The 22,219-nt window shown below is 34.4% G+C and overlaps 3 protein-coding genes across 6 annotated transcripts in view; all 3 read right to left on the bottom strand.

The window, feature by feature from the left end:
* The window catches only part of spidr (scaffold protein involved in DNA repair), a 48,880-nt gene extending 44,932 nt beyond the window's left edge, over window positions 1-3,948 (bottom strand). For both annotated transcript variants that reach the window (XM_016458838.1, XM_016458839.1), the window contains exons 1-5: window positions 3,793-3,948; window positions 2,937-3,092; window positions 2,802-2,862; window positions 2,172-2,360; window positions 1,271-1,365 (exon numbers count right to left, since the gene is read on the bottom strand). In XM_016458838.1, the coding sequence (XP_016314324.1) occupies window positions 1,271-1,365; window positions 2,172-2,360; window positions 2,802-2,862; window positions 2,937-3,092; window positions 3,793-3,801 (510 nt within the window). In that variant the 5' untranslated portion in view covers window positions 3,802-3,948. The remainder of the gene's footprint in view (window positions 1-1,270; window positions 1,366-2,171; window positions 2,361-2,801; window positions 2,863-2,936; window positions 3,093-3,792) is intronic.
* A 920-nt stretch (window positions 3,949-4,868) lies between these two features.
* mapre2 (microtubule-associated protein, RP/EB family, member 2) lies at window positions 4,869-20,049 on the bottom strand. 3 transcript variants are annotated; one of them, XM_016458852.1, is made up of 7 exons: window positions 19,964-20,049; window positions 11,114-11,241; window positions 10,540-10,685; window positions 8,687-8,903; window positions 8,437-8,582; window positions 7,172-7,330; window positions 4,869-5,663 (listed from the first exon to the last, which is right to left on the bottom strand). In XM_016458852.1, exons 2-7 carry the CDS (start codon window positions 11,232-11,234, stop codon window positions 5,589-5,591), a joined length of 864 nt encoding a protein of 287 aa, XP_016314338.1. In that variant the 5' UTR covers window positions 11,235-11,241; window positions 19,964-20,049; the 3' UTR covers window positions 4,869-5,588. The 3 variants fall into 3 exon arrangements, with proteins under 3 accessions (XP_016314338.1, XP_016314336.1, XP_016314335.1); XM_016458850.1 differs by lacking the exon at window positions 19,964-20,049 and adding an exon at window positions 16,196-16,485; XM_016458849.1 differs by lacking the exon at window positions 19,964-20,049 and adding an exon at window positions 14,304-14,592.
* Window positions 20,050-21,449: 1,400 nt separating this feature from the next.
* Window positions 21,450-22,219, bottom strand: part of dtna (dystrobrevin, alpha) — a 21,649-nt gene continuing 20,879 nt past the window's right edge. The window contains exon 24 of the mRNA XM_016458853.1: window positions 21,450-21,997. The gene's annotated coding sequence lies outside the window, so the exon portion shown is untranslated. The remainder of the gene's footprint in view (window positions 21,998-22,219) is intronic.

Genomic DNA, 22,219 nt, shown 5'->3' with positions numbered 1-22,219 from the left:
CATTTCCGTCACACGCTTGAGGTATTCGGCCAATCACAACGCACTGGATAGCTGGCCAATCAGACCACACCTCGCTTTTCAGACCAATGAGCTTTGTAAAAATCGACGCGTTTCAGAAAGGCGGGGCATAGAAGAGAAACAATAATGTACAGTATGTGCAAAATAATGTGTTTTTTTAACCTTAAACCACATAAACACATTTCATTACACCAAATACACAAAATAATGTTCTTTTTAGCAACATCATATGACCCCTTTAAATATATCATTCCAAAATGTAAATTAGGTCATCATTTAATCACTCCTATGTCATTGCAAAACTGCACGACTTTCATTTTGGGGAACACAAAAGACATTCTGAAGAGTTCTGCAACTGCTTTTGTGAAATACAATTAAAGTCAATGGGATCCAATGATGTTTTGGATGTCATTGACTTTCATTGTATGGACAAAAGCAGTTGCACCATTCACATTTCAAAATAACTGAGGACTGAACCTGAACTGTGTTTGCAACCCAACTTATAACCACTTTACTACCATTACAGGTGCTAAGCTAGGCACACAGTTATTCAATTACCTAATTAACCTTCACTGCCTCATCTAATTTACATTCTCACACCAGAGTGTACTACAAAGCATTGGTATATTTCTAATCTAAATCTAGTTACTTTGTTTTGCTTTATTTCGCTTAGCATGTCTAAGACATCCCAGAAAAGACTTGTATTCCACTTTGATTTTCAGATGCGATATGCATTTTATATACAATTATAAGATGCATAGTGCTGTACTGTCACTTCTAATGGTGAAAACCATCATTTTGAATAGGCATAACAACATATCTGAGTTATTCCGGCATTATTTACCTTTTATACCTTTATGCAATTTAAAACTAAAGTCATTTCATGTGTCACATGGAAAATAATATGACATGGCTGTTAAGACACATTTGATCTTTTATTCAGATGACTTGAGTGAGACATGTACTCGACAAAATGTCAAATATTAATAAACTAATACCAAGAAAGGTTGCAAATATATATTCAGGCCAAAGGTTAATCCTAAAAGGAGCAGGGACATTGAGAACCCTGACGAAAGCTTAAGACGTCTTGTTTGAGGAATCATAGCGCCCCCTACTGAGCAACAGTGCAATATATTTTCTCTTTTAATCATTTTTTTTTCTCCCCATTCTAAAACATGAGTTTAAAGTTCATATGAAAGCACTTTAATATATGTACAATTATTCTGCCAATGTAAAGATAAAACATACTTACCACAACTGGATTTAGAAAGTTAATATGTTCTTTTGAAGCTGAATTCTCCTCCTCTATCTCACTGTCTGAATCAATAGAGGGCAGGTCATCTGTCTCTGAGGGCAAAAGCAGCAGGTAATCAGGATTAAATAACAAGCCACTGCATATTAAACTACAGTTATGAACTTCGAGCATTGCAGCCAGAACAGATGGTTTTGATTGGACGAGAGTATTTTTACATCATTCCACATTCTTGATCGCATTTGGCAAGTAATAATTACACTACACTTGTTGAGTAACATGTACTTTAATACTCTTTAACTGAGAAACAATGAGGAATATCGTTATAAGGGAATCAAAAAGAGACATTATTTACTACAATGGTGCTAAATTCTGTTTTATTCAAAATTATTCTGTCATATAAGCACCTGCATAATTTATCATTTGGGATTTCATCTGATGTTTTATAAATCAGGATGTGTATCTCAAACAATGAATTTCCCCCTCAAAAAAAATTGTATTTAATGTTTTTATTTGCATTTAAAATTTTACAGTTGTAATGTTAGATTTATAATTTTCACATTTATTTAAAATCATTTTCACACACACAAATGTAATTATATAAGGCAATTGTCAGTAATTATACAGCCATAAATTCCATGAGCATCTTTGCTAGAAAACACTTAGATCGTTTAACCTGAAAAAAATGTCTAACCTTAACCTGATAAAAATGCTGACTAGCAGAATTCACAACTAAATTTCAAACCGTGCACAGCAAAAATATGCAAAAAGTATCAAAATGCTGTTCGCATATTCGCCCCAGTCCAGTGGCAATCCATATTATTAAGCCCTGATATCATTGGTCAAATTAAGCTCCTGAAAGATTCATTCACATTACTACCAAAAATGTCTCTGTTCTTACCTACACCAGTGCTGAACATCCGCAGACTTCTGCAAGAGTCAACAGGATGTTGTTTGTGTGCTCTGGGCGGCTGTGGTGCCTGTGTGACAATCAGTCGAGGAGGAGGATGACTATCACCGTCTGATTCTTCCTCCTCACTGGAGCTCCAGGCAATGTGCACTGGTTCATCTGTGCCAGCATCCCCATTGCCTTAAACGAATACTTTTGTTCAGCAAGGATCAGAATCAGAATCAGAATGAGCTTTATTGACAGGTATGTTTACACATACGAGGAATTTGTTTTCGTGACAGAAGCTTCCACAGTGTGTATTTCAGTCAAGGATGTCAAGGATGCATTAAATTGATCAAAAGTGACAGCAAGGGCATTTATAATTTTATAAAGGATTTATATTTCAAACAATGCTGTTCTTTTGAACTTTCTATTCATCAAAGAAACTGTATCATAGTTTCCACAAAAATATTAAGAAGCACAACTGCTTTCAACAATAAAAATAATCAGAAATGTTTCTTGAGCAGCAAATCCGCATATTAGAATGATTTCTGAAGGATCATGGGACACTAAAGACTCATCATGTGACACAGCATTACTATGAATTGCACAATTTATGGATTGATCAATCTGTTGTATTACCAGTAACAGACGTCAGAGCCACTTTACGTGCATTTCTGCTCTTCTCTGATGTTTGCAGCTTCTGAAACACAAACACATGATGTTCAGTGCATCTTTAACAGACTGACAGCATTACATACATCTACTGTAACACACCTGAATGACAGAAGTGTCCAGGAAACTGTCCCCACATCTCTCCCAGGACTTTGTGGCAGGTGTGGATGTTCTGGCAGATGCTTTTCCTGCCTTTTTGAAAGTGTCTTTCACATCGTCTGGAAATAGCACACACCTCATGTCCAGGTTTCTCTTCCGCTGAAATCACACACAAACACACATTAAAATTAATTAATCAACAATATAATATAAGAATATAAATATATAAATGTATATACATGTAAATATTTTCGAAATATATACTGTATGTCTGTATTTTTATATATGCATAATAAAATACACAGTACACATACATATATTATGTAAACAAAAACTTTTATTTTGGATGCGATTAATCGCGATTAATCATTTGACAGCACTAATATGTATATGTATATATATATAGAGAGAGAGAGAGAGGGTTTTTTTTTAGTAATTAATTGATTTTAATTTTGTTAATCTAGACAAAGAGTTGCCACTTTGAAAAAGCTCAAATAGCAACATAGCTTTGTGGTTTTTATTTGATTTACTTAACATTTCATGGTCACTACATAATTATTGTACTAACGTTTACAACGAATGTTATTTCATAGATTAAAAAAAAAAAAAGTAAAATATGAGTAGGTGTGTCCAAATATTTGACTGATAAGTACATATTCATATATTGGTCTCTTCAATTGTTCTCTTTTCCTAGCTTATTATGTGATTTATATTTCTAGTTTCGCTCAATTTGCATTTCTACTGCATGTTGTAATGATGTGTAGTGGATAATAACACTTCGACTGGACTGTCAATAGAAATGTACAACTGGTTCTCACAAACATCTGAAACGCATTAAAAGTTTTTATTGATCGCTTACCTTGCCCATGATGTTACGTAAATGTTCTACGACTTTATTTTCCTCAAATAGGGCTTATTTCCTAATTAAATAATAACTGTTTACATCGTTGTACTGTAGTTCACTCAAACCCAGCAGTTTCTTCTTCGGTTCGTCTCTCCCGCTCTTTTAGTTCGTGACGCTGCGCGCTACTGACACCTGGCGGCCAGAGACGTTTTGAGCACAAGATGGATGAAGGTTTTTAACTTTTTTTAAATAGTATTATAAATAAAACCGTCTCTTTTTGTCAAAGAAAAGCATACTCTGTCCTCTTGAGACTCTTTATTTATATGAAAAAATAAAAACACACTAAACCTAATGTTCCTTTTCTGTCAAATATGTTAATTTGTGTGATTTGTCAAATATTTTTAAAAGCAATTCAAAGTCAAATTCGTGTCCAAACCTCAAACTTACAGCACGGTGAAGGAGTTTCAAAAGTTTTGATTGTATATTTCCTTTATATTAACGACCAACGTCGAACATTTGGCGTTACAGAAGTCTTCGGTGTCTTTTAATGTACATAAAACAGCGGAAAGCATGAACTCGGAGATATTAAAACATACGTCTACTATAATGGACAAAAAAAGAATCATTTTACCCCAACTTAATCATAATAAAACAAAGGATTTATTCCTTTTGAAAGTAAAAGGGTTTTTATTAGGGCAAGTCTATCATATCTCCAGAGATTATAAACAGCAAGTTAAACATACAAAAAACATTTAACATTTTTTTTATTTTTATTTTTTATTAAATATGTAAAAAGCAGGTCAAGTTATTCACAAATAAAATGCAAACATGCAACACATTTGGGGAATGCATAAGGGGAGATACTGTGAGGGCAATAAAAAGAAAAACATTGTCTATTTATAATTATTAACAGTACATATGTTTACATTCCTTTTCATTGTACACAATAATAAATGACATAAGCGTTGACCTGTGGAGAATATTGACGAGTATGAGATCACGAGAATGCTGTTTTCTGTTCAGAAGACCTGTGCTTTAGAACAAGTTAACAAAAATCATCAAGATGCATCGTTTTCTTCAGATGACGGCTGTTTTTTTTTACTGTACATATAAAGTAAAACATGTTTAGACGCAGAATACGGATTGCACAGTTCAAATGAAATGCTTCCTATCAAACACTGTGATTGGCTTCCACCTCTGTGAAGCTGAGACACATTTAACCAAAAACAAAATGAGTATATTTCATTTAACATGGTGAAAAATTGAGCTACGTTTCCAAATGAATCACATGGGTTTATAATACCAGTATGCATTAGGTTATAATGCAGAACTTTCCATGGTAACCAATAGTTAATCTTCTGAAGGAATCTATCATGAGGTGATGTTTCACAAATGGTACCGGTGGCTCTTTGAGCTACTCTTATTGCAATATTTTAAAATGTAATGGTTCAATACGTCACATCTTAAAACATTAACAGCTTAAGGAATAAAAAAAGGTCAATTCGCCTTCATCGGTGCGGTGAGATGAAAAACAGCAGGTGGAAACGCCAACAGACTTCAGTTAAAGTAAAAACCGAATGGAGTTGATGTGCAGTGGTTGTTATCACGGGCTTCACACGAACAACACTCACTAATTAAGCTGCTGTTGGATGACATGTTCATAATAGTCATGATGCAATTAAACAGGGCTTCAAAATGAACAAAAAAAGACACGTGAGAAATAAACCGTCATGAGTTGGAGGAAATGAACCCAAAAGCAGTTTTCTGACTGAGTGCATGTATGTTCAGGTGTCTGTTTGATTGACAGCTGTTCAGTATTCGTCCTGTGTGTCGTCAGGGACGTCCTCCTCCTGAGCCGGAGCCTCGTGTTCCTCTCCACCTGCCTCCTGCACAAACAGTTGTTTGTTGTTAGTTATTTTTAAGGATCTTGTCATATTAGACAGTCAGTCTGTTATGAACCATGAAAAAACTGACTACGTATGAAGCACTTGATCTGAAGGGTTATATCACAAGAAACAAGATCGACAACACAGCAGAAAAGGGTCTTTTAGAAATCATCATAGCTATGATGCCACAACTGAAGAGTACATTGATTATTACCAATAAGTTGTACATCTATTCAGTACTGAATGATAATTTGAACTAGAGTAGTAGATGTTAAACGAAGCATGTTAAAAATAACAGGTAATTTTTTTTTTTTAAATAGCCTGTACAATTCTAAATGGGTTAAAAATAATTATGAAAATGTTAATGATGGCCATTTTTTGGCCTTGACCTAAATCATAAGTGGACTTCAGGGGGGAAATGCAGTGTACATGTAGAATATGACCCCTTTTAAGGTGGGAAGAAAGAAAAAAAAAAAGAAAAATAAATAATAAAGATCTGTTTTATTAAAATAAAATATTAATAAATGATAAAACAATAAATACTACTAATAATAAATGGGAGGATGCTTTGTTAAAAGAAGAGCAGAAAAAGTTATTTAAATAAATAAATACATAAATAAATGTTTTATGTCTTAAAAGAAAAATTGCAGAAAAATTCATTTAAATAGGTTTGATGTATTAAAAGAACATTAAAATAGTAGTAGTGGTAATAATAATACTAATCTGTGAACAGTGTTATGATTTTATTCAATGAAAAAAACAAGAGTGGAAAAAATAATACATAAATACATTAAAAAAACGAAAAGGTGAGACATCTTATTAAAATAATAATAATCAATTGTGTGTTTTATTCAAAATAAAAAGTACTATAAATAAATAAAAATTGTGTGTTTTATTAAAAATATATAAATAAATATGAAGGAATGAATACTAAGGAGATAATAAGGAGAAAACATTATTATCGATTATTATTATTAAATTTAATATTATCATTAAATATTATTATTATTAAGTATTATTATATTATTAATAAATAATATTTCATATTATCAAATGTTATTATCGAGGAGGACATCCCTGACGACACACAGGACAAAAAATTAAGGAGATAATAAGTATCTCCTCTTTCCTACTACTTGTTTCGCTTCCGTTTCAGTTTTTTTATACGTGTTATGTTTGAATCATTATTATACTCTTATACCTTTTGTTCTTTAATATTTTGAATTGTTTTTAGCTTTATTTTTTTGTTTTTCATTTATATATTAAGTTTTGAAATTTTGTTGTATGCATTTGTCATTTTTATTTAATCTCTTTATTTTTAAAATGTGTATAGGTAGTATTTATAAAGTTTTAGCTTTTAGTTTTGGATCTGTGTTTAGTTGTTTTAATACTACAATTAATTGCTTCTGTTGTCCTCATTTGTAAGTCGCTTTGGATAAAAGCGTCTAATAAATGACTAAATAAATAAATAGAATACAGTTTGCTGAAAAAGAACTTGAAGCACTAACCTGGTCGTCTGCAGAGTACAGCACCTCCATGAGTCTCTCCACGAAGGGCCCGTTGTCCTGGCCCTGCTCCTGACACAACAGCTCCACCTCTCTCAGCTTCCCAAAGTAGAAATCTCGCTCCTTCTCCACTCCTTCTAATGCTAGCTTTAATGTATTGAGCTGCAGCAGAGGAGAGACACAAGAGTTACCAATGACATAAAACACTGTCAATAGACAGTAAAAGCTGGTTATTGCTTTGGTAGACATGCTTCCAAACAACATAAATCTCCACTGAATATATACACTTCCTGATACCATATTTGATTGGTCAAAAAAAGTGAGTTTACCTTGCTTTTATGGTTGTAATCCCCCCCCCGCCCCAAAGTGCCCAAGTGCCCAAAAGTGCCAAGTCAACTAGCTTTTAGGTCACGAGGTTCCCACAAAATGCTTTCTACTGGTCAACCTGTCTGCTCACAGTCTATGATGTCATAAGAACATCTATAAAGATGTCTATGATGTTGTAAGAATGTCTAGGTAGATGCCTATTATGTCATAAGGACATTTAGGAAGATACCTGTATTTAGAAATCTAATTGCAATATTTTTGATAAAAACTGCAATTTAATGCAATAAAATACCAATATAGTTACATAATAATTATAAATTATTATTGCTACAAAATACAAAAATAAATAAAAATATATATTTATTGTAAAATCAAGAAATAAGAAGCATTACTACTGTAATGTGTCACTGTAGAATAAACAAAAGAGCATTTGAAAAAGATAATATTTCTAATTTTATTTTACATTACAACCATAATATTTCAATAGCGCCATATGCTAATATATGATTAAAAAGGACAAATATCTGCTCAGGCAATTTTTTTAAACAAAATCTTTTTTTTTTTTTTAATACATTAATAAAATCTTAATTATGTTCAATAAAAAAATAAAATAAAATAAAAAGCAATTTCATTTAATTTTGCATGTCAAGTAAATGCATCTTGATTTAAAGATGTTTAGATCTTTATATTGGAAAACAAGACAAAAACACTGACAAACATATACATTTTTTGTATTTAATGCCATAACGCCAAATTTAAGATCTTTTAAAAGCTTATTTTGTTAATGAAGACTTTTTAAGACTTTTTTTAAGACCTGCAGAAACCTGTCTTCTAAAATGCTCTACTAATAAATTATTTCATGGTTTTGTTCAGCATTTATAACCATTATGTTCTTGATAGCTCGTCTATTTAAAGATTTGAATAGCGTTAGGGATGTCCACCTGATCGTTTAGCTGTGTTACTTGGGCTTCCAGCTCCTTCTCTCCTTTAGCGGGTGTCGCTGACATAACAGGGATCTTTTTGGCAGAGGAGGGTCGGGAGGTGGAGGTGGAGGATTTAGGGGTTGAACTGGTTGATCTAGTAGCTCCTGCACACAAGTTAACGGATGCCATGATGCAATTTAGTAGATGCCAAAGGCCAGTTGATTAATGATGATAATAAATAAACAATGTCCCAAGCAGCCCAACAGACCTGCGGTGGGAGAGCTGGCGGCATGCTGGGATTTCTTTGGCAGGTTGAAGATCTGCTCGCCGGGATCTGGAGGGGGAATGGCGTCCTGGCCCTGTCTGGCCTGCATCGGGTCGTACTCCTTCCCGTCGTAGTTGGCGTCGAAGAACTTCTTGAACCACTGAATGAAGTCCAGGTTGTCTTGAAACCGTCCCTTGACGAGCTTCTCTACAGGGATGATCTAAGCAGAAAGGAAACAAGATGTGAGTGTAAATGTGAAGAAATTACATTACACAGATAACTCTGCATAACAAATACAGATTTATATGTTAAATTATGGGTTCACAAAGTGGTGTCAAATTAAAATAAATGATTATAAAATAAAAACAATAAAATAAAATATTTAATTTATCTGCATGTCATGTGACCGTTAATTGACAAAGAACTGCAAATACCTGAAGGTGATATTAAATTATTCAAATATTAATTTAAAATCTCAAGTAAACTTCATATAAAATTTTCAGAAATTTCAGGTCAAAGGGGTTCAGCTGACAAAAAAAAAAAAGTTTATGAATCCCTGATTAAATGATTATTTAAAATGATACATGTGATTTTTTTACTGCGTGCATTAAAAATATATTTTATTGCATGCATTAAGAAAGAAAAGGTCCTAAAAAACCTCTGACTGCCTGGAATTAAAAAAATAATGTAAATATAAAAATATATATATATATATTGTGGCCCGGTCATGCTTCTTCTAGCAAATCAGAAACATTTTCTGCATGTCAATCATTTTGCACATTTGGGGGTTTTTTTATATCAGATTTTGATGCCTTTGGAGGGTGTGTGGTTGAAAATTGGTTGGAATTGCTTACAGTTTGAGGTATAATAACTGGTTATATGCATTAGGTTTAATAAAACAACATCAACCTTTTATAAAACAACAAATATGGAACATTTTTAAAAATGATAGCACTAAATGAATTACAAGGCTAAACAGTAGAACCAGGTCTAACGCTTTAAATTTTCAATTTATTTATTTGCATTAAATAGTAAATATATTTAATAAATGTATAAAATTATTACAACTAGGGATGCACCGATACCACTTTTTCCAGTACTCGCCCGATACCGATACTTTTATTTTTGGTACTTGCCGATACAGAGTACCGATACCAATATTTTTATTGCATTTGTACATTTTTCAAATATTGGGTACAGAAACCAAAAGAGTATGTATAATGTTAGTTGGTTAACTTCATTTATCAAATAGATAGTCAAACCAAAATTTATTCAGACACCTTCAACATTTCTCACATTATCACAGTTTATTCGCCCGACACCGATACCAGCATCCCTAATTACAACTATGTTATTAAATTATTTTTATTATTTACTATTAATATTAACATCATTATTTACTACACATTTTTCACACAAATTTTACTTTTTCATTCAATTTCACATTTAATTCAATGTGCGACTTGCCGTTTCTTAGAAAGTGCTGGATAATTACAGAGTGAAAATAATACAGATATTTCTAGTGTGGAAATTACACATGCATTATAACTATACAAGAAACTACAAAGCAGCCCTAAATTTATGAACACTATTTTAGCAGTACGTGTTCAATAAGTATTTTTCCAATTTCTTTTCTCCATAGGCTTAATGCGACAAGAGCTATGTGAATAACAGAATTAAATAAGTCTGGGGTTTTGAGATATTTCATTTATTTATTACTCATCAGACAAATCCACTACTGTTCTTCATGCTAAAATGTACTTTTCTATGGTGATTTTGAGAGGGATTTCATTTCCAATCAGATTTTCAGTGGTTATAGTGAAAGCATGACTGCAAGGCCCTCACGTTTGTCTCACCTTATCAACATTCATCCTCTTGAAGGAGGCCTGCAGGAGTTTGAAGTTGTGGATGTATTCATGCTCCAACTTGGCCTGGAATTTCACCTTCTTAAGACTGATGCAGCCGGGAAACAGCATGTCCATGAACTGACAGTACGCTGCTCCTGCAAAGAGACGCACAGAAGACTTGCTGGGTGAAAAAGGTTTCGTGAGGACATTATTTAGGACTCACTCTGCTTCTCTAAGATCTCCACCACTTTCTACCAGATTTAGTTTCAGTCTCAGGTTCATCTAAGTGTCCAACTTACTCTGCAGTAAACTTAATCTGCCCAATCAGAAGAAATAAAACAAGGGCACTTAAAGGGAGATCCATTTGACTCCAAGGATGTAATTTAAAATGCCATGTAAATCAATGTCTTCTGCCTGTCTAGGCAGACCTGGAGCCATTTTACACAAACGTTTAAAAGGTAGCAGCCGCCCTACAGCAGCGCAGACAAGCACTAACAAAATGCCTTCGTGTAAATCCTCTGGGATTACTGCTCTTTGTGTCTAATGAGTGTCAGCGGTGGTTTAAGTTGGGAGGTTCACATACCTGATGACAGCTTCTCCACTTTAGTGTAGTTTAGACAGAGCAGATCGTTCACCCAGGCTGTGATGTCATGCCTGCTCATAGTCTCCTGGGTGATTGAGGTAGAATAAACGTTGACCGCCATCCCCCAGCTGTGGACGAGACACAGACATCAGCATCAGAATCATGTGCAGATGTATTGAATGACACTATCAGCTCTGGTATTGACTTGTCAGTCTGAGCAATTTACAATGCAGCATGCATACTATAACAACGATGTGTACTAAGTCTAAAGTCATTCTCTTACTTAGAGTGCTTACTATAATATAATGTTTTGGAATTAAAAATATGAAACTGTGCAATAGCAATGCTTTTCTAAGAGTTTTAGGAACTAAACTGAGGTAGACTAATCTGGGACAACAAAAGGCCATCTGTTGGTGAATTTATACACTTTAAAGGAATAGTTCACCCAAAAATGAAAAACTGCTGAACATGTACTCACCCTCAGGCCATCCAAGATGTAGATGAGTTTGTTTCTTCATCAGATTTGGAGAAATTTAGCATTACGTCACTTGCTCACCAATGGATGCTCTGCAGTGAATGGGTGCCGTCAGAATGAGAGTCCAAACAGCTGATAAAAACATCACAATAATCCACAAGTAATCCACAACACTCCAGTCCATCAGTTAATGTCTTGTGAAATAAAAAAACATTCAGTTTGTAAAAAAACAAATCTATCATGTTTTTTTTTGTTGTTTTTTTTACTTCAAACCATTGCTTTCAGATAAAATATGAGCCCTCTATCCATAATATTGCTATTTCCTTTGAAAAAGTTGTGTGGTCTTAATCAGAAGAGAAATGTGTGCAGATCAAGCACCGTCTACAAGCAAAAACAGTTGTAAACAAATATGTCTGTGGATTTTGATGTGAGAGGACAACAGGGGATTTCCACTTCCTCTTTCCAATGGTGGAACTGTTTGAACTTGTATTTTGGCCATAAGCGATGGTTTAAAGTTTTAATGTCTTAATGATGGATTTGTTTCTTACAAACACGCAGCTTTTCGCTTCACAAGACATTAACTGATGGACTGGAGTTTTGTGAATTACTTGTGGATTATTGTTATGTTTTTATCAGCTGTTTGGACTCTCATTCTGACGGCTCCCATTCACTGCAGACCATCCATTCGTGAGTAAGTGACGTCATGCCAAATTTCTCCAAATCTGTTCCCATGAAGAAGAAGAAAATCAACTTCATCTTGGACAGACTGAGGGTAAATAAATTTTCAACAAATTTTAATTTTTGGTACTATTCCTTTAAGAGCTCTAAATGTTTTCTGCTATCTAGCATTGCATGTTTTGCCCATAAACACTGTGTAACATGATCCTAATGTAAACTAGATAATCAAGTAAATATCAATATATATACAGAGCACTCCACAATGTTAAATAGAAGCTTTTGAGCTTTGTTTGTTCTCATACAGAATTGTGAGTTCACCCACTGTCTATCCACTTGAACTCAAAACTAAACAAGGAAAAACAAATCTAAGGGAAAAAAGCTAGGCACAAAAAATAAACAAGTGAAGTACAAATATAGTCATTTTCCATCACAGAACAGCATTTGATGACAAACCACACTGACTATACATTTGCATCAGACAAAAAAAAAGTTTAGGAATTGAGGTTTGTTTGTCCTCTACTGAAACTCACATCCTTGAAAAGCTGCTGATGTGATGATAGATTTAAAACACATCTCCGTTTGGCACAAAACACAGTTTGATTGGGTGGATAGTTTCTGACATGATATAAGCTGATCATTATTTTCATGCTATGACTGATAACCAAAATATGACCAATATTAAAATGCTATTTTGTCTAAAAAAATAAAATAAAAACAAACTTAAATCAATAGTCCAAATCAAAAGTTGTAATGCTTACAATATTTTAGGCATCACAACATTATAGTATACAATATGAAATATTGATTGTTTATTTATAGAAAGTTGAACAGCGGGACCTCTAACATATCAAGTTCATGATAGTAATAATAATCTAGAAACAAGCATTAATTGTGTTTATTAAAAAAAAAAAAATCAGATTTTAAGATATGGCCCTGAAATATAATCCCTATTATAAACCATTGGTTTAAAAAAATAATAATAAAAAATATAACTTGATCTTTTGTGCCACACTTTGACAAGTAAAACAGCAATGCTGTCCACAACCAGTTATTATTAATACGGCACAATTAAGCATATGAATATATCAAAGATCATCTCAACTTACATGTATTAAACTAACCTAATTCAATCAACTGACCGAAGCCAGTTTCAGATCACTGCCAATAGAAAGATCCACCACATCAATCCCATTCTCCTTCATTTCCCAGTGCACCATCATATGAATAATGAAGCGAATCCCTCAAGAAAACCCGCATCTCTTATATAAGATTTCTTTAAAATCCCTCCATGACGACAAATCCTCCTCCCTGTTAATTTCTCATGGCTTTAATAAGCTTAAACACACTGCATTTCCAGACATTAGTGCTGTTGTGTTTAAAGAGCAGATTCATCTAAATTTAGCAGGAAAGATAAACAGTTTAGTGAGATGCTGGAATGAAGGGGGGAGGGAAAAACAATCGGAGCCAACAAATCAGTGTCAACAAAAGCAATCGGCCTAAAACAAGTTTACAGACCCGTAAAACACATGCAATCATATTTTTACCCATGCACGAGATATGACGCAGTATTAGGTGCGATATGCACGCCATAACAAACGATCTGAACAGATTTTGGGGATAGGATGGAATGAATTACATTACGCAATGGCTGACTGCTTAGTGAACATACAGGCCATGCACTGTCAAAACCTGGGAAAGCACCCTGTCAGCGCACATCCCAACATACATCCATCTCAAATCATATGCATAACGGCTGAGAAAATGGCCAAAAGCTTGAACGCATTCACTAAAGAGCGTTTAACGTTTTTTTGTGATTGCACCATCGGGGAAACGCCATAGCTGGCTCAGGAAAAGCCCCACCGTTAGATATAACGCAGCCAATAATGGGAGTTCGGGGTTCCCAGAGCGAGTGCATTGGGAAAGCATGGCTTGAAAAGTATAATCTTGATATTTTCTGCTAAATGCATTGATTGTAGGTCGCTTAAAGCGGTAGTTTCTTTGTAAAGCGGCCGGCGGGTGGTAATGGCAGTGGTGTACCTGTAGGCGCGCTCTCCGCGCACTGTGTTCTTTCTGTAGGGAATGATGTTGGTGCCGTTGCTGTCCGGAATGATGTCGTTGTTGTTCTCTCCATTGGGGGACAGAGCTTGCGTCGGACCGGGCATTTGGCTCTGTGAAATACTCGAACGGACGAGGAAAGGGACGTCGGGGCTTTTCCCTGCCGCCTGCCTGCTTGTTCTCAGTATAAATCCCGTGCGTAAGAGAGAGAGAGAGAGAGAGTGTGTGTGTATTTATGGATGCGTGTCTTCCGTTCAACAGCGACCTCACCGGTGAGTCACGGAACTACAGTCATGTGACTGTGGGAGGGGCGCTTCAGATTTGAGCCAGAGGAACTTTGCCTCTTCCTAAATACGTCATTATATATTATATATGATGTATTATTTATAGGAATATACCTTTGGGTATACATAAGACCCGGTGAAAAGTTCCCAGGTTTCTCTTGTTAAAGACTCAAATAATGTTCCATTTTTTTTTATTTTGATGTGCATTTTTTCCATACTAGTTAATGCGTGGGGGAAAATTGTGTTAAAAATTAATAAATGTGTTATGGGTTGACAAAGACATTCTAATATATGGCTAAAGTTTATCTTTACTGCTAAATATAAATTAATCTGCTCTTTACGCACAACTTATGTCTGGAAATGCATGCAACAGTGCATGTTTAACCTTATTGTCTTCAGGAAGACAAAATAGATAAATGACAACATTAATTGTCATTAACATTAAAAATGCTCACCAAATCAGCATATTAGTTTGATTTCTGAAGACTGGAGTAATGATGATGAAAATTCAGCTTTGCATCGCAGGAATTAATTACATTTTAAATTATATTCAAATAAAAAAAGTTATTTGAAATTGTAATAATATTTCACACACTGAAAAAAATGTTAAGTTATTTATTTTTCATTGGCTCAAGTTAAAAAATATAGACTCAACTTACATGTATTAAACTAACCTAATTCAATCAACTGACCGAAGCCAGTTTCAGATCACTGCCAATAGAAAGATCCACCACATCAATCCCATTCTCCTTCATTTCCCAGTGCACCATCATATGAATAATGAAGCGAATCCCTCAAGAAAACCCGCATCTCTTATATAAGATTTCTTTAAAATCCCTCCATGACGACAAATCCTCCTCCCTGTTAATTTCTCATGGCTTTAATAAGCTTAAACACACTGCATTTCCAGACATTAGTGCTGTTGTGTTTAAAGAGCAGATTCATCTAAATTTAGCAGGAAAGATAAACAGTTTAGTGAGATGCTGGAATGAAGGGGGGAGGGAAAAACAATCGGAGCCAACAAATCAGTGTCAACAAAAGCAATCGGCCTAAAACAAGTTTACAGACCCGTAAAACACATGCAATCATATTTTTACCCATGCACGAGATATGACGCAGTATTAGGTGCGATATGCACGCCATAACAAACGATCTGAACAGATTTTGGGGATAGGATGGAATGAATTACATTACGCAATGGCTGACTGCTTAGTGAACATACAGGCCATGCACTGTCAAAACCTGGGAAAGCACCCTGTCAGCGCACATCCCAACATACATCCATCTCAAATCATATGCATAACGGCTGAGAAAATGGCCAAAAGCTTGAACGCATTCACTAAAGAGCGTTTAACGTTTTTTTGTGATTGCACCATCGGGGAAACGCCATAGCTGGCTCAGGAAAAGCCCCACCGTTAGATATAACGCAGCCAATAATGGGAGTTCGGGGTTCCCAGAGCGAGTGCATTGGGAAAGCATGGCTTGAAAAGTATAATCTTGATATTTTCTGCTAAATGCATTGATTGTAGGTCGCTTAAAGCGGTAGTTTCTTTGTAAAGCGGCCGGCGGGTGGTAATGGCAGTGGTGTACCTGTAGGCGCGCTCTCCGCGCACTGTGTTCTTTCTGTAGGGAATGATGTTGGTGCCGTTGCTGTCCGGAATGATGTCGTTGTTGTTCTCTCCATTGGGGGACAGAGCTTGCGTCGGACCGGGCATTTGGCTCTGTGAAATACTCGAACGGACGAGGAAAGGGACGTCGGGGCTTTTCCCTGCCGCCTGCCTGCTTGTTCTCAGTATAAATCCCGTGCGTAAGAGAGAGAGAGAGAGAGAGTGTGTGTGTATTTATGGATGCGTGTCTTCCGTTCAACAGCGACCTCACCGGTGAGTCACGGAACTACAGTCATGTGACTGTGGGAGGGGCGCTTCAGATTTGAGCCAGAGGAACTTTGCCTCTTCCTAAATACGTCATTATATATTATATATGATGTATTATTTATAGGAATATACCTTTGGGTATACATAAGACCCGGTGAAAAGTTCCCAGGTTTCTCTTGTTAAAGACTCAAATAATGTTCCATTTTTTTTTATTTTGATGTGCATTTTTTCCATACTAGTTAATGCGTGGGGGAAAATTGTGTTAAAAATTAATAAATGTGTTATGGGTTGACAAAGACATTCTAATATATGGCTAAAGTTTATCTTTACTGCTAAATATAAATTAATCTGCTCTTTACGCACAACTTATGTCTGGAAATGCATGCAACAGTGCATGTTTAACCTTATTGTCTTCAGGAAGACAAAATAGATAAATGACAACATTAATTGTCATTAACATTAAAAATGCTCACCAAATCAGCATATTAGTTTGATTTCTGAAGACTGGAGTAATGATGATGAAAATTCAGCTTTGCATCGCAGGAATTAATTACATTTTAAATTATATTCAAATAAAAAAAGTTATTTGAAATTGTAATAATATTTCACACACTGAAAAAAATGTTAAGTTATTTATTTTTCATTGGCTCAAGTTAAAAAATATAGATGTGAATCATTACCCTAAATTTTTTTAATTGGATGAATTAAAAATTTTTTTCAGTGCAATATTACCATTTTTACTGTATTTTTATTGAATAAATGCAGCCTTAGTGTGCATGAGAGACTATATAGGCTTATAAATTTGATAATACAAATGATAAATTGTGATTAAATTATATAAAATATAATTTCACAGGAGTCCAAACATACAGTGCTTTTCAGATTCTAGATATCTGGGTCTATATGTGACGAGGCCCGTGCCTCATTAATTTTCACTGTATTGCAAAGAGTGCTGTGATTTCATTTATTACATATACACATTACACAAAGTTTAGATAAGGCTCTTGTTAATGTGTGTTGTATGACATCTTTACAATGTAGTCTCTCCAACCAATCAAATCTATGGTTTTTAGAGTCAAAGCAGAGAGATACATTATCTAAATAGTCTGCCGGGTCATGAACAAACGTCTCAAAGTGATGAATGAAGATATCATTCCTTTACAAGTGATGAACATTAGTGAGGTTATTTAAAGTTTTTTTATGCCCCGGCATATACCAAAACTAACTGTTTGAGATTTTTCTTCAATTTAAACTTTACAGAATGTTTATGGAAAATGGTCACATGTAAATTTACAGTGTAATCCACCTGTGATGCCATTTCACCATGTGATCAACAAGATGGCATCTTATAGGAAAATATCTGTTGATGTTATTTATACTGGTTGAATTAAGATTTTAAAATGATGATGAGCTTTATCTAATAAATGAGAGACATTCAAATGAACAAGTTTGGTTGTAGCAAACCTCACCGCAGCACTCCACTGAGCCTACACAAACATGAAGTACATCAAAAAATATGACTGATAGAGTTAATATCTACAAATAATTAAATAGCCAAATAGATCGTAAAAGTTGGTGACTGAGGTGTTCCATACATTAAACACATGCTCCTACCACTATAAATCTGGTCATAAATAAACTGCCAGCAGAGAATGTTAAGCCATACATCTATTTAAGAACAATACTAAAGATGAGTTTTATATTAATGGTTGAGTTTTCAATGGCTGACACTGAGTTCAGAGTGCCTAACAGATGAAATAATACTCATGAAGATATAGACTAACATAATAATGCTGTTTAATTATAGCAAATATAAGCTGAAATCAAATAAACACTTATTTAACATTAAATATTTTATTTATAGCGTGTAATAATTTATGTATGTAGGTGTGTGTGTGTGTGTGTGTATATATACACACACACACACACACACACACATATTAAACTGACTATAAAACTTAATAATATGACAAATAGTGGGAATGATAATTGGCTGATGCCAATAATCTCAAAATGGCCAAATATTGGCCAGTTAATCATCTTGGATGATATACCAATCAATACTGTATCATAATACTAAAGCATATTGGTCAGCAAAATAAATAAATACAATTAAGTGCATATACAGAGGGGTCTAACATTCTGAGACCACATTTTTTGAAAGAAATTTTCTCCGTTTAAATCTGAAAATACTTTAAGCAGGACATTTTAGGATTTAGGGCATAGAAAAGTTGTGATGTAAAATTAACAAGGAATATTCTCTATTTCAGTGACATTGATCATGTGACTGTTAGTACAGACTTTGTTTTTTGCTTCCATTCTCAAAAATCTAAGAAAAAATTGCGTGACAAACTCAATATTGTGTGGTGTGATACATAAACACGCAATTGCAAGAAAAAGTCAGAATTGTCAGATGAATTGTGACATGCAATTCAAAAATTCTGAAATAAAAAGTCAGAATTTTGAGATTTAAATACAGAATTCTGAAAAAAAAAAAAAGTTAGAACTGCAAAATATAAACGTGGAATTGTGGGTAAAAAAGTCAGAATTCTGAGTTTATACATGTATCTTACAATTCTGACTTTTTTCTCAAGTTGTCCAAATTATGGGATAAAAAGTCACAATTACCTTTTTGATTTTTTATTCTATGGCAGAAACAAGCTTCCATAAGATGCTCTTTAGAACATCTCAAATTAGGTTGGAGAAAATGATCTTCAGATCACTTTTGTTCATGCAGCTCAAGTGCTGCTGTCACTAAAGCAAAAGGGGCACAAATCAAATCTGATAATATCATTTGCAATTTGAATTTTTTAATAGAAATTAATGCAAAATAAAAGCATTGTACCACGTGATCTCACGCCTCTGGACCCGACTGTAGGTCAGGTATGAGTTTCTGAGCCAGCACTAGAATGTTAAACATGCGGTCATTAAGCTGTCTGTGTTGCAGATTACTGCATTTCAATTGCACCAGGCTGTTCTATTGTCTTTTGTTGGCTGGCTTCGTCTCTCAAAGTGGCTTTGCAGTCAACCTTTCACTTATTCGAGCAAATATGTTCAACGTGTGGACTAAATATCTAACATCAATGTTTAAGTTGCACCTTGCAACCTAACCCACTTCATGCATTTCACTAAGAACAGGAAGTGTGCTTAGATAATTAACAACTTCATGTTAATTACAAAATAAATAAAAAAAAGAAACAACACATATTTGTGTCAGTAATATTATGCATTTATTAACCACGCCATCGTAAAACAAAAAGTGACGGGTTAGGATCATGAGACTATCAATGCACTTCAATGTAATGAACAGCTGCTGCTACGCTAACAAGCTACTCTGCCTGCATGATCTTTCAACATAATGGCAAAATTAAACATAAAACAATGGTTTCCCATAGGCTCGGTCCTGCCAGAGCAAAACCAAACCTCTCTATTAAGAAATCACATTAATAGTTTAAAGACAGCGCCTGATATAAGCTCGACTCACCCGTGAACTCAACAGTAAATCCAACCAAACCAGCTGCGCTTCTCGGTTCGCACCCCACCCTCCAGCGCCTCAGAGAACCATCAGCACCGCCGCCTATCCACCCGCTGCCGCTGATTGGCCGACACGCATTCATTCTTCCCGCTGATTGGTTGACGGATAGAAAGGCCGTTGTTTTATTCATTGGTTCCTCCTTCCGTTCACATGAATGGCTGACGGAAGAAACGGATGTTGTCTTTCTCGACCAATGGAAATGCAGTGCGCTGCTCGTTGAATAGTGGACTGTGGTTTCCTGATGTTTCATGTTTTTATGTATCTAAGGAAATGAGTGATGCGTTTAATTATCATGACGGGAAACATGTTTGGATGATAGATAAAAGGCTAAATTTACATTTAGTCATTTAGCAGACGCTGTTATCCAAAGCGACTTATGAAGTCTCCAAGCATAACTAGGGGAGTACCATCCTCAGGAAAGTTTGAGAGCAGCACATCTAATTCTTCCATGAAGTTACCTAGTGGTCCTGGGGGTCGATAAACAACTATAAAATGGATTTTAAGAGGGTGGGTAATAGTGGCTGAATGTGATTTAGAAAAAGAATCTACTTTTGTTTCATTGTAAGGTTCCAGGTTCCTACATAATAGGGAGCAGACAGTCTAATAAATCAATATTTACAAAATAAAACAAATGGCGTTTTTGTCACTTTGTAGTAGTCACAGCATGTAGTAAAAATAATCACTTAAAGCCTATTTACATGCAAATGTAGACCTGACAGGGGTCTCATTCACAAGGTTATTATAAATAAAAGTAAAAGCATAAAAAACATTTTAGTTACTTGAAAAATAATAAATGTTAACTGAAATAAAATAAAATATGCACACACACACACGCACGCGCGCACACAAACTTATTTTTCAACCAGTTTCCAATTAAACATTTCTCATTTTCTTTTAGTTTCACTAAAGGTACTAAAATAACTAAAACTGAAATATAAATATATAAAAGCTACATAAACATATTAAAAACGATAACATTTAAAATTCTAAAAATAAAAACGTTAAATTACGAGTTAAATACTAAAATAATTATTTCATTATTAATAATTAGATTATTTATAATTAAAGTTGTGAGAACGTCCCAAATTATTAAATCAAATAATTTTTTTATAAATATTACGTTTTATTTTTTATGTCATTAATTAAATTTGATTAATTTACATTGAAGTTAATTTTATCATTTTAAATCCTGTGATTTTTGTTGTCCCATGGGAAAAAAAATTATTCAACAAGGACATCTAGTGGCCGTTGTGTATATTGCATCAACACATGACGATTCAAAATAGCATTGTGTGCAAAGTAATTTGAAATGAAAGATGAGTTTTAACCAACATGGAACAAACTCTAAAGACATGGAAAATATAGAGACAGATATAGATTTTATAAAATAACATTAAACATGACATTTGATGATACTTGTACAACATAATATTTTTTATTTTTATTTAGTCCCATGCAAAATCACTGAAAAGTGCAATGGTTGGCAGCAGGGTGCAGATGCTGCTTTTTGTTGTTGTTGTTGTAGTTCTGCTGTATAACTGTCTGTCCGTCTGGAGTAAACCGTGAGAAGAATGTGAGCGCTGCAGTGTGACAGTAGCATATCAAAGAAAACACATCAATGAAAGAGTCTGGAGATGGTCAAAGCCAAACCAGTCTTCCTTAACCCGTCTACTACAGACAGTCTTTACAAGGAATTATATTCACTGACAAAATCAAATCAAGCATGAAAATTCTCTTCTAGATCAACATATCTTACACCAAATAATGCTTTTTCAAAGGGCATCTTGTCGCTCCTTTATCAACATAACAGCACATTCAGTAGTGTCAGATGCTGTCTCATATATTTGTCTCAAAAATGTCTGTTTCATAAAACATTGCAAGTTGAATAATAGAGCATGGTAAATGTACTGTGTGCTCTTTGGAGTCAAATAATATCTTCCACTGAATGCAGAGGTACAAAGTTTTGGGTGAATTTCATGAAACCTGTCAAAAAACATGCAATAGACTAACATTCAAAGAAAAAAAGAATTTTGCTAAAAGAAACCAGAACAATGCAATATAATTTGCATGAAGAGAATAAATAATTAAATAATACTGAAATAATGAATATGTGTGTGTGTGTGTGTGTATATATATATATATATATATACAGTGGGTACGGAAAGTATTCAGACCCCCTTAAATTTTTCACTCTTTGTTATATTG

This window comes from Sinocyclocheilus anshuiensis, unplaced genomic scaffold, assembly GCF_001515605.1.
Source record: "Sinocyclocheilus anshuiensis isolate Anshui unplaced genomic scaffold, SAMN03320099.WGS_v1.1 scaffold415, whole genome shotgun sequence".
NCBI lineage: Eukaryota > Metazoa > Chordata > Actinopteri > Cypriniformes > Cyprinidae > Sinocyclocheilus > Sinocyclocheilus anshuiensis.
Note: the sequence above shows the minus strand (reverse complement) of the source record. Positions and strands in the feature narration are given on the sequence as shown.